The 14325-nt window shown below is 43.8% G+C and overlaps 1 protein-coding gene across 2 annotated transcripts; it reads right to left on the bottom strand.

Annotated features, from left to right (window-relative positions):
- Positions 1-1027: 1027 nt before the first annotated feature.
- On the bottom strand, positions 1028-3688 carry TMEM225 (transmembrane protein 225). Of its 2 annotated transcripts, XM_088832381.1 has the most exons (5): positions 3511-3688; positions 2766-2912; positions 2334-2468; positions 1218-1370; positions 1028-1119 (listed from the first exon to the last, which is right to left on the bottom strand). In XM_088832381.1, exons 1-5 carry the CDS (start codon positions 3686-3688, stop codon positions 1028-1030), a joined length of 705 nt encoding a protein of 234 aa, XP_088688507.1. The 2 variants fall into 2 exon arrangements, with proteins under 2 accessions (XP_088688507.1, XP_055271019.2); XM_055415044.2 differs by lacking the exon at positions 1028-1119 and having other exon boundaries at positions 1135-1370.
- Positions 3689-14325: the final 10637 nt, after the last annotated feature.

Raw genomic sequence — 14325 nt, 5'->3', positions numbered from 1 at the left:
CTGCAGTCCATGGGGTCGCTAAGAGTCAGACATGACTGAGCGACTTTCACTTTTATGCATTGGAGCAGGAAATGTCATCCCACTCCAGTACTCTTGCCTAGAGAATCCCAGGGACAGGGGAGCCTGGTGGGCTGCCGTCTACGGGGTTGCACAGGGTCAGACACAATTGTAGCGACTTAACAGCAGCAGCAGCAGCAGCATTCTAACAGGTGTGAGGTGATAATCTCATTATTATTTTGATTTACATTTCTCTGTAGTTCAGCTGGTAAAGAATCTGCCTGTAATGAAGAAGACCCCGGTTCAATTTCTGGATTTGAAAGATTACCTGGAGAAGGGATAGTCTACCCATTTCAGTATTCTTGGGCTTCCCTGGTGGCTCAGATGATACAGAATCCACCTGCATAGAGGGAGACCTGGGTTTGATCCCTGGGTTGGGAAGATCTCATGGAGGAGGGCATGGCAATCCATTCTGGTATTCTTGCCAGGATAATACCCATGGACAGAGGAGCCTAGCAGGCTATAGTCCATGGGTCGCAAAGAGTTGGACATGACTGAGCAAATAAGCACAGCACAGCATTCCATTGTGCACATATATCACATCTTTTTCATCCACTCAGCTCTTGATGGGCACTTAGGTTGCTTTGATTTCTTGACATGATCTCACAATTTTCATTTTTAACCATTCTACTGGGTTATTTAAGTGGTTGATCAACAGCCTTTACCATATATTTGCCTTTACCAGTGAAATTTTCTCTTCCTATATTTCTTAATATTCTTTTATCAAGTTGTTTTGTATTTTTTTCTAAAGTGTTGAAATATTTTACAATAAAATCAATGAGACTAAAGGTAGTACACATTATTCTAAATCATTGTGATAGAGTTAATAATATAGCAAGTATCAGTTATATGACGATATTTATTATATAAATAACATGTTATTAAACGGTGAGAACAAATAAAAGCTGGTCAGGGTTAAAAAAAAAATTAAGGCTTCTGGATCTTCTTATAGACCCCAACGCAGTTTTAGTCATTTATATAATGTCAAACCAGACCATATAGCTGAACCTACACACACCACATATGCACAAGCTTTTGCCATTAAGGTGAACATATACTGAAAGATAAATTGTCAAATCATAGAGCCCAGGTTACACGGCGTGCTTGGACGTTCAGTCTTCCTGGAGAATCTTCTTTCGTGTGGGCAGAGTGTATCCGGACAATACTACGAGGCATTGCAGTACCTGCTGGTAATGAGATGACTTTGATAGAAACCCCATGCTTCTCCATAACCTGACTTTCTCTGGCAGATTTGGGGATCAGGCTGCCAGAACCACCAATGGACTGCTTGTACTGTAAGAGAGAGAGGAATCCTGGGAAAAAGAGAAGCCGGGGGAGGGTGATGAAGGAACAATAGAAAAGTCATAGAAACACTTCCCTTCCTATGGGCCATGAAGCCCAGATCTAAAGCCTAATGGTTCCCTTTGAACTGGCCCAAGCCATTCAGGAGGGGGATGCTTTAACAGGAGAGTTTAGAAGCGTGTGCAGAATAGCTTAAATACAGCCCAACTACAGTCCCTGGGGTCACAAAGAATCAGACTTGACTGAGCACACATGCACAAGATTTGGGGCTTCCCTGAGGACTCACCAAGTAAAGAATCTTCCTGCAATGCAGGAGATGCAGGAGACTTGGGTTCAGACCCTAGGTTGGGAAAATCTGCTGGAGGAGGAAATAGCAACCCACTCCAGTATTCTTGCCTAAAAATCTCATAGCCAGAGGAACCTGGCAGTCCATGGGGTCATGGAAGATTCAGACATGACTGAGTGACAGCACACACACAGGTGGTGCTCAACTCAACACAATTGAGAATTCTTTCTGACAGAGGACATGCTTCTGAGTTAGGAAGTTTAATTCCAAGGGAAATTTTAAAGGCTTCTTAGAAGAGTCTCTGGTGTTTGTAGGTGGTCACTGTGCATCAGACACTGATTCTCTCTGACCTCAGGCTATCCTGGCAGGACACTGTGGCCCCAGGGTCACTGCCTCCACATGAGTGAGCATTCCCTATCAGTTACTCTCTTTAGTCTGGAAGTTAGCGGTTATCTCCACTCTGAATGGGGCAGGTATGAAAGAAAAGGTGGAAATGATGGGTGCCCTCAGAAACAAGCATATCGAACATCCTTGCAGGAACCACCCTCAGGGTGAGTCTAACGTCCCCACTAGCCCTTTAAAATGCAAAGGTTGGTAACTTTCCCTCTACTTTCCCATCCTCTCACTCTCCTGCCTATCAGAGATGGATTGATTCTTAGCTCCCATCAAGGGCCCTGAAGACACTCACCAGAGGCGAATGACAATAAAACATTTAAGTACGCAGTGAAAATGATCCAGCTGATCTTGTAACTCGAGTAGTACACGGATTTTCCTTGAGTTAGCATGTGGTGATACAGTAGGAGTGCACCGAGCAGAAGGATGCCTGATGTCCAGACAAAAGGAGAAAGAAAAGCCCCTTTTGATGGACGCTGGCTCTCAAACTTAAGTCTTAACCTGAGATATGCTTGACTTCCAAACCCCTACCATGCACAACTGCCCCTTGTCCAAAGGCCAATGCCACTTGAGTGGTGGATCCAATTTGGCAGCTGCATATCTAAGCCAAAGAACTGAGAGGGCTGAGTTAGTCAGAGACCACAGCCTGGACCTACAAGTCAAGTATGCCTCCAATCCTATGTTAGGGAAGACAGGAAATTACTTGTGACTGAAGACAGGAAATTACCTGTGAGGAAAGCGAGGCAGGCAGTCATAATGAGAGTATATTTGGTTTGAGGAATCATATCGGTGAATTCAAAACCCAGGAGCAAGTTATGCATGAAGGAAAGGCTCAACACCACAATCAGAATGTTCCTGACCACTTCCAGGCCATCTGTTGAAAAGAAGAAGCTGCATTGAGAGGAGGACAGATATTTCTTCTGGCTCATTTCTACCTGGGACACACAAATCCCTAGGTAAACAAGAATGAGGTAAAACATTTGATTAAATAATAAAGAGCAGAGATGGGGCAAGAAAGAGGTAGGGGTCTTAAGCTAAATGGGAGATGGAACCAAAAGAAACTGTTCTCTATCTCTGTATCTCTGTAAACTTCTTTCTCTTCTATTTTTTCAAAATGCATTTCTTGCTAAACACTCTTGTCTTCCTCTAGTGCAATGTAATGTAATGTAATGTGTTTTCTTTGCTGCCAATCACCTTTCTTTTATATCCTCACATTCCAGATGTGCTAGATACCCTGTTGCTACTGTCAGGGCTTCTCACAGATCCATCAGTTATGTCTGTGAGCTTCTAAACCTTTCTCCAAAACATGCTAATACTGAGCTTTAGGGGTAGGCCTTGACTGTGTTGATTGTGGAAGTGGGCACCCTGCAACCATAGGTGGTTGCACCAGAGGATAATGGTGAGATGAACGGAAGTCGAGGAAGGATGAACCCTCATTCTCCACCTATCTCTTTCCATATAATAGCTCTGACCTGATGACCACAGGGAAGTACAACATATCCACGGATTGTGGCTTATCGTAGGTTTTTGGTGTCCCAACTTCAGTTCAGCCCATTCTTCTATGATGATTCCTATCGCCAAGAAGACTAAGATCCAGGAAGATAAGAACATGTTGGCGGCCTCGACCTTTCTGACAAGTATGTGAACCATTGAGATTGGAGATTTTAAGCAGAGACCATAACCAATATCTCACATGCTTCTTCTCAGATATGATTAGTCACAAGAAAGAGGGCAAAATTCTAACTCTTAGCAATTGCTGACACGTTGGCCGTGGCAGAAGCTGAAGTGACTTATGAAACAGATGGTAAATCCCACTGTTCCCCACTCCTTCACTTAGGCTAGACTGTTGTCACGGCTGCCAACTGCCATGGAATCATCTTGGTCTGACCCTTGACCCTGAGACCTACTGCTATGGAAGCATCAAGGGGCCTAGAGGCCTTGAAAGAGGAATCAGATACAGAAGGAGGTATGATGTCACATGTAGAGAACACTATCAGATATAGGAGGAACTAGAGGTCCTATGGCAACCCACTCCAGTGTTCTTGCCTGGAGAATCCCAGGGACGGTGGAGCCTGGTGGGCTGCCGTCTACGGGGTCACAGAGTCAGACACGACTGAAGTGACTTAGCAGCAGAGGTCCTGAAAGAAGCTAGACACATATGATGGAAGACACTAGGATCATATGTTACAGGATTGATGAACATTAGATAGGGATCAATGAAATGCACAAGGTATTTGGATCACTACATGAGATGTCAGCTAGCTAGCCTCACAAAAGAGAAAGCCCATTCATAATTTGGGGTGTTTTGAAGATAGGTGAGGGATCAGTGAGACACAGGTCAGAGAAGAAATGATATATGTAGTTAGGGAAAACAGGAGTCAAGACGCCATTAAATAAGATGTAAACCATGGGAGCAAGCACAAGCTTACTTATGAGAACAATTTAGTAAGTACTGGTTTTGTTTAAGTTTAAGGTGCCTCGAGGGCATATGATAGAATTAGTCTTGAAACTTAACAGTAGGTTAAGGGCTATCAACCTAGGAATGGCAGCTGAAACGTAGGTGTGCACATCACCATGAGAGGATATCACAGAAGGTGACACGAGGCAGTGAAGGAAATTCTGATTAACATCATCATTTATGAGAAAGAGCAAAGAAGGAGAGGTCAGAGCAAGGCTGTGTGTGTTTGTGTGCGTGCTAAGTCGCTTTAGTCGTGTCTGACTCTTCGCGACCCTATGGACTGTAGCCCGCCAGGTTCCTCTGTCCATGGGATTCTCCAGGCAAGAATACTGGAGTGGGTTGCCATGCCCTCCTCAAGGGGATCTTCCCCACCCTGGGTCAAACTCCTGTCTCTTATGTCTCCTACATTGGAAGGTGGATTCTTTACCACTAGGACCTGTTACAAGAATACAAATGCTGCCGAATAATTAAAGAAGCTTGTGTTTTGAGGATACATTAGATTCTGAATGCAGAGAAATCTAATTAGGTGGAAGCTGAACATATGCCACTTGATTTGATGATTAGAATGTCACTGGTGGTTTTGGGCATGGCATTTTCTGCAGAACAATGGGAGAAGTGAAAGTAGAAGGGAGATTGTTAGGTTTTATGTTTTTTTTTAATAGGCAACTAGATTAAAGAAATAACAATAAATGGAAAAAGAAAATCAGAATTTTAGTTTCAAAAGGTAAGTATGCAATTTTGAAAAAGGAGAGACTGGTGGGATGATTCCCATGTACCCTTTACCTTGCTTTAGTGCTCATCCCTGAGTTATTCTGAAACAAACCCAGAGAATTTCATCCTTAAATATTTGTTGGTGTCACTAAAAGATGAGGACTAATTTTTCCTCATAGATTTACTTATTCTCCCTCTTTGTTTTCTTAATCTGGTTTATTAGAGAGTTATCAATTTGTTGATATTTTCAAGATCCCTTTACATATTTATCCATACGAAAATATTATTTTAAATAGATTTTACTACTTTAAGATTTTACCTCATTATTTCTCTTTCCGATTAATTTTTTAATCTCTTGAATTTCTAAAAACAGTTAAAATTTCTTTAATATGACAGGATTTAAGGTGGCTCATGTTTATCTGTGCACAGAGTTTGCTATATCTCACATATTTTTTCCTACTTAAATTTAAAAACAGATTTTAAAGAGCAGTTATGTTTCTCCAGCAAAATTGAGCAGAAGAAAAAAACTGAGCAGAAGATGCAGGGATGTTTTCATATACTCCCTGTATATCCCACACAGGGACAGCCTTCCCTGTTCTCAACAGTCCCACCAAAGTGGTACATTTGTTACATTTATAAACCTACAATTACATATTATTGTCGTCCAAAGTCCATGGTTTATGTTAGGGTTCACTCTTGGCTTATATCTCATATATTTTCACATTCAGCTCGGTTCGGTTCAGTCGCTCAGTCGTGACCAACTCTTTGCGACTCCATGAATCACAGCACGCCAGGCCTCCCTGTCCATCACCAACTCCCGGAGTTCACTCAAACTCATGTCCATTGAGTTGGTGATGCCATCCAGCCATCTCATTCTCTGTCGTCCCCTTGTCCTCCCACCCCCTCCCAGCATCAGAATCTTTTCCAGTGAGTCAACTCGTCGCATGAGGTGGCCAAAGTATTGCAGTTTCAGCTTTAGCATCAGTCCTTCTAATGAACACCCAGGATTGATCTCCTTTAGAATGGACTGGTTGGATCTCCTTGCAGTCCAAGGGACTCTCAAGAGTCTTCTCCAGCACCACAGTTCAAAAGCATCAATTATTCAGTTCAGTTCAGTTCAGTTCAGTCACTCAGTCATGTCAAACTCTTTGCGACCCCATGAATCACAGCACGCCAGGCCTCCCTGTCCATCACCAACTCCCGGAGTTCACTCAGACTCATGTCCACAGAGTTGGTGATGCCATCCAGCCATCTCATTCTCCGTCATCCCCTTCTCCTCCTGCCCCCAACCTTTCCCAGCATCAGAGTCTTTTCCAGTGAGTCAACTCATCGCATGAGGTGGCCAAAGTATTGCAGTTTCAGCTTTAGCATCAGTCCCTCCAATGAACACTCAGGATTGATCTCCTTTAGAATGGACTGGACAGATCTTAATGCTAATTTTGACCTCACCTTTGAAATCTGTCGGACACGACTGAGCGACTGAACTGAACTGAACCGAACTGGGACTGTGTTCATGTACAAATGTTTCCCACGACATTCCAGTGAAACTATAACATTGTAGCATTCATGATTGCAAGATTCACTAGTAAATAATTGAACATAGTCCCATCTGGGACAATTAAAGCTCTTCCTGGGACTTACCTGGTGGTACAGTGATTAAGAATACACCTGCTGATGCAGGGGACATGGGTTTGATCCGTGATCTGGGACAATCTCGCATGCTGAGGAGCCACTAAGCCTGTGAGCCACAACTACTGAGGCTGCCCTCGACAGCCTGTGAGCAGCAACTACTGAGCCAGTGCAGCACAACCACTGAAGCCCGTGCCCCCGGAGCCCTTGCTCTGAAACAAGAGAAGCCATGTCAATGAGAAGCTCGTCCAGGGCAATGAAGAGCAGCCCCCACTCACCGCAACTAGATGGAGTCTGTATGCAGCAACAAAGACCCAGCACAGCCATAAATAAAGTAAATGAATTATTTTAAAAAAAGAAAGAAAGAAACCAGCTCCTATCACACACCTGAGGACAGGAATGAATGCAGGTTCTCAGCAGGGCAGGAAGATCAGTACCCAGGCCACCTGGGCCTCTCTTCTCTGCCCTTCTCTGTGTCCCTTGCCCCCACCTCCCTGGAGCCCACCTCCCCTCCCACTTCCCCTCAAAAAGCAGAATCTTTTACTAAACACTAGGAACTCTGGAGACCAAAAAGAAAAATGGAATAATTATGCATCTAAAGCAGTGTCTATGTCACTTATGCATTTGAATAGGTGCCTCTGTGATCCAGTTTCAAGACAAGAGTACCCACTAAGACTCCGTCCCCTGGGTTGGAGTACCATGGGCAAGTCTGGGATTGTGTTGTTTCTGGATCTCTCTCCTGGATATTTGTTTTCCTTTATTTCTAAATGAAAGTATGATAGCTACCTTCCTCTACTATACTTGGAATACCCTTCAGCTTGGGAGTGAGAGACCACAGTCTAACAGTCCTCACTATCTGAGACCTGGATGGTCTGATTCCTGCCCATGGGATATGTATTCTAGGCAACACTTTATCATGATCCCTGGAGCTGAAACAGCTCTTCCTGACGTCTTGAAGAGAAAGGCACAGAGGGCCAACCTGAACTTTGGGGCACACATACATGGGCAGAAGATCCTCTTCTGCCTGTTGGAAGTTAGCGAAGGTGATGATTGCAGTGTTTATGGGTGGGGAGTCTCTATACAGCATGTCTATGATCTACGTCTGTACTTCCACTCAGATACTTTTCACGTCACTTGGCTTCCCCATTCCCTTATCAGATGTCTTTCTGAGGTGTGGACTTTGACCTTCAGGACAGACTCATGTGCAGAGCTGGGCAGTGGCATTTCGCTACATTCTAGACCAGGATTTCTTGATTATGTACCTCTCTGGAACGCTACTGAAATAAAAAATTTCATTTTCCAACCCCAGATTTGCATAATCAGACAACTGGTGTTAGAGGGAGCCACTTTAGCTCTATTTCCCTCTGACAGGTAGAAACCTGAGGACAGTGTGAAGCTCTCACTGAGAATGGACTCTGAACCACTTCCTTTTGCATTTTCACAGCATTTGAGGGATCTAAAAACTGGTATTTGATTTTGGTGGAAACCTCTACAAGATATTGCCACACATTACCATTTGTTGGATAAACACCCAGCAAAGCACAACAGCTATGTAGACCATGTGTAAGAATGTGTCTTCACTCCACCAACCACGGCTCCCTTCAGGCTAAGGCAGCCATGTCTGGTGGAGCAGCAGCAAGCCCAGGGTGCCCCATGGGGGCTCCCAGGCACTGTAGGTGGTGGTGGAGTGGGGACTCTCTATGGTGACTTGTACTTAGGACAGCGAGAGCAGGGTTTGAAGGGAGCAGTGGTTCTTTCCAAACCTGAATGCCCCAACAGAAAGCTTCAGAAGGTCATAGCTTAAAAAGAGCTAAAAAAAAAAAAAATAAAAAAATAAGATGAAAAGACAAAACTACCTCTGTAGTGTCCAGGCTTTTCAGTAGCTTGCATGACTTTAAACATTCTTCTTTCCTCTACTTTGAGACGGCACCTAAATCGTGGCTTTTGGATAAAGGAAAAGAGGAAGAAGAGAGATGGCAGCCAAATCATTCTCCGTGTTTACTCTTAATGCTTGTCTCTCTGTGTAACTTCTTGATCTCTAAGATTTATTCCATTCCAGAAGCTTTCCCAAGGAAGCAAAGGAGAGTGACAGGTATGAAGTCAATAAAATCTTCTATATTGATATCCCCAAAGCTGCAGCCAAGTTAATTTTCACATATTATTTCACATAATCCTAATAATCCAAATCCTATATTATTTTCTGTTTAAGGATTAAAGCAAAATATCTCCTAGAGGTTCATGTACCCTTTAGTATTTTTTTGGATGACTACACCATGCCAGTGGTGGAAAATAAATTATGTAATTATCTGTATGAGAATAAGATCAATGATTTGCTATGCCCCACAGAGAAGGATTTGATATATTTGAGATAATTATTCTAAGTCAGAAAACATGTTAACAATTATATATAGGGACTCAGCTCACTTTAATTCAACAAACATAAGTTAGCACAGAGAGTGAGTCACCTAGATTATCTCCTTCCACATTGGGAGGGACACCAGGGATAACTGTGAAGACATTGCTTTAGCTCATTTAACTTTGACTTATCCTCATTACGAAAAGCATATGAGATAGTTCGAATATTTGCCCTTGCCTTTGAATTACATTTACTGTGTTTTGCAATCTGATAGATAATTTTGTAGCAAATTGCAAATAAAGTTTAGTTCCAAACAAGCTACTTGTGTGGTGAGACAGTCACACATACACACTCACACACACAGAATCATAATAGTCTGATTTGAGATTTATTTAACTAAACATTATTCACAATATGTGTGATTCATGGGCTGGTAGAGGGCTTGTATAGGTATTTGGCATACTTGACGTTTTGTGTTTAAAATACTTAAATCCAATTTTTTTAAAATAAATAAAATTAAAACTAAAATATTGGCTCCAGTAGAGCTTATGTAATAATTTTCCTAGAAAATATATAAGGAGAATAGATGATTATCTGTAATACTTTATTTTAAGGATAAGTAAGAATCCTGTGTCAAATATATATTCTTCTAATACCATAAATCATACCTTTGAGGACTCATTTCCTTTCATTGCGAGATGATCTCTTAGCAAAATTCCAGTATACAAAATAGTATTATGAACTAGTTTCACATGCTGTACATTAGATTCCAGGAATTTATCTTATAACTGAAAGCTTTAAAAAATAGTTACCATATAAGGTGGTGATGTGTTAGCTTGTTGTGATAATCATCTCACAATATATCAAATCATCAGTTGTACACTTTAAGTATGTGTGTGTGTGTGTGTGTGTACTCAATTGCCCAGTCATGTCCAACTCTCTGAGATCCCATGGACCATAGCCCAACAGGCTTCTCTGTCCATGGAATTCTCCAGGCAAGAATACTGAAGTGGGTTGCCATTTCCTTCTCCAGGTGATCTTCCTAACCTGTAGACTGAACTCTCGACTCTTGCATTTCCTGAATTGGCAAGAGGATACTTTCAAACTAGGGCCACCTGGGAAGCTTACACAATGTTTATTTGTCAGTTATACCTCAAAAATCTGGGGGGAGGGGGAACCCAATCTTACTTTGTGATTTTTCTTCCAGGAAATGAAAATCTTCCTGTATAAGTTAGCATAAGGAGATCAGTCCTGGGTGTTCATTGGAAAGACTGATGCTAAAGCTGAAGCTCCAATACTTTGGCCACCTCATGCGAAGAGTTGACTCACTGGAAAAGACTCTGATGCTGGGAGGGATTGGGGGCGGGAGGAGACGGGGGCAACACAGAATGAGATGGCTGGATGGCATCACTGACTCGATGGAGGTGAGTTTGAGTGAACTCCAGGAGTTGGTGATGGACAGAGAGGCCTGGTGTGCTGTGATTCATGGGGTCGCAGAGTTGGACACGACTGAGCGACTCAACTGAACTGTACTGCAGAGGAGCCAAGATGCTTTTCAATTTGAGATAGATCTGTGAGGGAGAATGGCACTTGAACCCAAACAATGCCTTCTGCTCCAGCTACTTCCAGTAAAGGGAGAAGTGGAGCAGGGAATGGAGCTGGGTCGTGCCGTGAAAATTTTCTGTTTTAAAGTTGTTCAGGACTGGTATGGTGAGCGGATTTAGGGAGGTCAGGGTAAAAAGCCTTGGGACCCTCTGGGTAGAGTGTGGAGCTGAGGTCTCAGAACTTGCCTCCTACACAGGCAGAGGAGAAAGGCTGGGGGCAGCGGCCTGGGCTTGAGAAGGAGGGAGGGAGGAGGGGGCATAAGATGGAGGTTGTGGAACTGGATCTAGAGAGGTTGCAAGGGGATTGGGAATGATAAGGGGTGGGCTGTGGATGGAAGGGTCAAAGGAAGAAGAAGAAAAGTCTGAACAGGGATTGGGAGACATTGTATTAGAAGGATGTGGCCCAGAGTGGGCTAAGAGTATTTGAGAAGTAGAACAGGATTCCCAGAGGGAGGGTCGAGAGCCAAGAGTGAAGAAAGCTTGGGCATGAGGGATATCTAACCACTTGCCATTGCAGTTGGAGAAGGAAATGGCAACCCACTCCAGTGTTCTTGCCTGGAGAATCCCAGGGACGGCGGAGCCTGGTGGGCTGCCGTCTATGGGGTCGCACAGAGTCGGACACGACTGAAGCGACTTAGCAGCAGTAGCAGCAGCCATTGCAGTGGCAGAAGTTATGGAGGTCCCATAAGGTATTATAATCGAGAGTTTCATTTTCTGACCATTGGGACCTTTTATCAAGTCTTTATTGCAGCCAGACAGTGTTAGAAGAGTAAATAAGTCTTTTTGGTCTTATCTCCCCTTGGAAGCCCAAGGCTTTTAGGTTTCAGAGATGGCATCCTAGAGGAGTAGATTTTGAGGGCTGGGACTGAGAATTTCCTACTGGGGGCAAATAGGTAGGTTAGACAAGGGTGACAGAATGTGAGGAGAACGGTCTGAGAGAACAGACATCCACATTCTCAGGACTTTCTCAGAGAGTAATAATAGTCTGCTTTGAAAGAGGCATCCCCTATTTCAAAGTTAGACGAGGCACAAGGCCTAGGGCCTGAGGGCCATGGGGGTCCTTCCACCTAGCGCTAGGACTTGGAAACAAGGCAAGAAAGAGAGGATCTGAGAGGATGGGATTTCACCCACTCTGCTAGCCAATGGATGAAATGTGGGCCAGTGTGTGGATGTCAGTCCAGCAAGGCAAGTGGAGAGTCCCATCCTGGAGCTTCTCTCAGCTTCTCAGCAATGTCCAAGGGAAGAGGACACTGAGAGGTGAGTTCATGAGAGGAGTGCACCCAGTTGTGGTGGATCTTCCCTCCGGGGCTTTGGCCCCAGAATGTAAGGCGAGTACAGAGAAAAAGAGAGCAAGCCGGGCAGTCCAGAAAGAACAGGGAAATTGATTAGAGGAAAATGAGAGGGTAACTGGCCCTTAAGGAGAACCAGTGTTCTCCCTTTCTGACAGGGTCTTTCTCATACTTCACCAATGAAAAATTCTCTGAAGGGATGGTTAATTTTTAGCCTGTAGTTGAGTCCTGTGGTCACATAGCTGTAGGTCTGGAATCTGGTGGTCTCCTAGTTTTGAGTAGGTAGGAAATGGCAACCCACTTCAGTGTTCTTGCCTGGAGAATCCCAGGGACGGGGGAGCCTGGTGGGCTTCCGTAAATGGGGTCACACAGAGTCAGACACGACTGAAGTGACTTAGCAGCAGCAGGCACCAGTGAGAAAACAGAATGTCATTTGGGCAATTTGGTCAGTCTTAAGGATCACTGTGATTTTATCCTTTGTGAGGTCAGCATAATGAACCATCTTAACAATGAAACCCATGTGGGTCCTATCAACAGTATGCTAAAACATTTCCTTTAAATAACGACTGCTTCATAAAATAGGTTTGTTTTTTTTTTAAACTGTTTTTCCTGTCTATGTTGTCAAAAATCCAGAAATAGCAAAATTAAACCCACCAAATCAATGAACTGTACTTATGAGAGTTTACTGTGTATATGACTACAGTTCACAAGGTGGGATCTTTTAAATGCAAGGACTGATATGGTCATGAATTTATAGGATTGCTGGTGAAGTGGAAATGAGGAAGCTGTGCAATTGCTTCAATGATTGGTTATTACCACTCAGTTTCCAAACGGCAACAGACTGGTTCCAAATAGGAGAAGGAGTACGTCAAGGTTGTATATTGTCACCCTGCTTATTTAACTTATATGCAGAGTACATCATGACGAATGCTGGGCTGGAAGAAGCACAAGCTGGAATCAAGGTTGCTGGGAGAAATATCAATAACCTCAGATATGCAGATGACACCACCCTTATGGCAGAAAGTGAAGAGGAACTAAAAAGCCTCTTGATGAAAGTGACAGAGGAGAGTGAAAAAGTTGGCTTGAAGCTCAACATTCAGAAAACAAAGATCATGGCATGTGGTCCCATCACTTCATGGGAAATAGATGGGGAAAAAGTGGAAACAGTGTCAGACTTTATTTTTGGGGGGCTCCAAAATCACCGCGGATGCTGATTGCAGCCATGAAATTAAAAGACGCTTCCTCCTTGGAAGGAAAGTTATGACCAACCTAGATAGCATATTGAAAAGCAGAGACATTACTTTGCCAACAAAGGTCCATCTAGTGAAGGCTATGTTTTTTCCAGTTGTCATGTATGGATGTGAGAGTTGGACTGTGAAGAAAGCTGATTGCTGAAGAATTGATGCTTTTGAACTGTGGTGTTGGAGAAGACTGTTGAGAGTCCCTTGGACTGTAAGGAGATCCAACCAGTTCATTCTAAAGGACATCAGTCCTGGATATTCATTGGAAGGACTGATGCTAAAGCTGAAACTCCAATATTTTGGCCACCTTATGTGAAGTGTTGACTGACTGGAAAAGACTCTGATGCTGGGAGGGATTGGGGGCAGGAGGAGAGGGGACGACAGAGAATGAGATGGCTGGATGGCATCACCGACTCTGTGGACATGAGTTTGAGTGAACTCTGGGAGTCGGTGATGGACAGGGGGGCCTGGCGTGCTGTGATTCACGGGGTCGCAGAGAGTCAAACGTGACTGAGCGACTGAACTGAACTGAGTCTATGTGCATGTCAGCCGTGTGTGACTCTTTGTGACCCCGTGGTCTGTAGCCCCCCAGACACCTCTGTCCATGGTATTTCCCGCAAAAGAATACTGGAGTGCCCATTTCCTCCTCCAGGGCATCTTGCCAACCAAGGGATTGAACCCATGTCTCTTGCATTGACAGGCAAATTCTTTTCCACTGTGCCACCTGGAAAGCCATATGGCAGGGGACTGGTCACAATGAACATCTCAATAGTCTGCGCATGATCCTGTGGGATGTTCCTAGAACAGCCCTTACCCCAGATCCTATCCCTCAGCTCCTCTTTGAACTATGTAGATGATAGTATTTGATGCAGATTTCCTGAGTTGCTTTGCACGTGTGAACATGCACTACATCCCAAATGGAAGATGCTAGTTCAGTTCAGCTCAGTTCAGTCACTCAGTTGTGTCCGACTCTTTGTGACCTCATGGACTACAGCACGC

The sequence above is a fragment of the Moschus berezovskii genome, chromosome 25 (genome assembly GCF_049115385.1).
Source record: "Moschus berezovskii isolate FMDL1 chromosome 25, NW_MosBer_1.0, whole genome shotgun sequence".
Lineage (NCBI taxonomy): Eukaryota > Metazoa > Chordata > Mammalia > Artiodactyla > Moschidae > Moschus > Moschus berezovskii.
The sequence above is the reverse complement of the archived record's forward strand: the minus strand, read 5'-3'. Positions and strand labels throughout refer to the sequence as shown.

Coding starts and splice junctions, on each gene's coding strand:
- TMEM225 (XM_088832381.1), bottom strand. CDS start 3,688: ATGGTTCACATACTTGTCAGAAAGGTCGAGGCCGCCAACATGTTCTTA. Junction 2,469..2,765: donor CTGCCTCGCTTTCCTCACAG/GTAATTTCCTGT, acceptor TCTGGACATCAG/GCATCCTTCTGCTCGGTGCA. Junction 1,120..1,217: donor TGCAATGCCTCGTAGTATTG/TCCGGATACACT, acceptor GACAATTTATCT/TTCAGTATATGTTCACCTTA.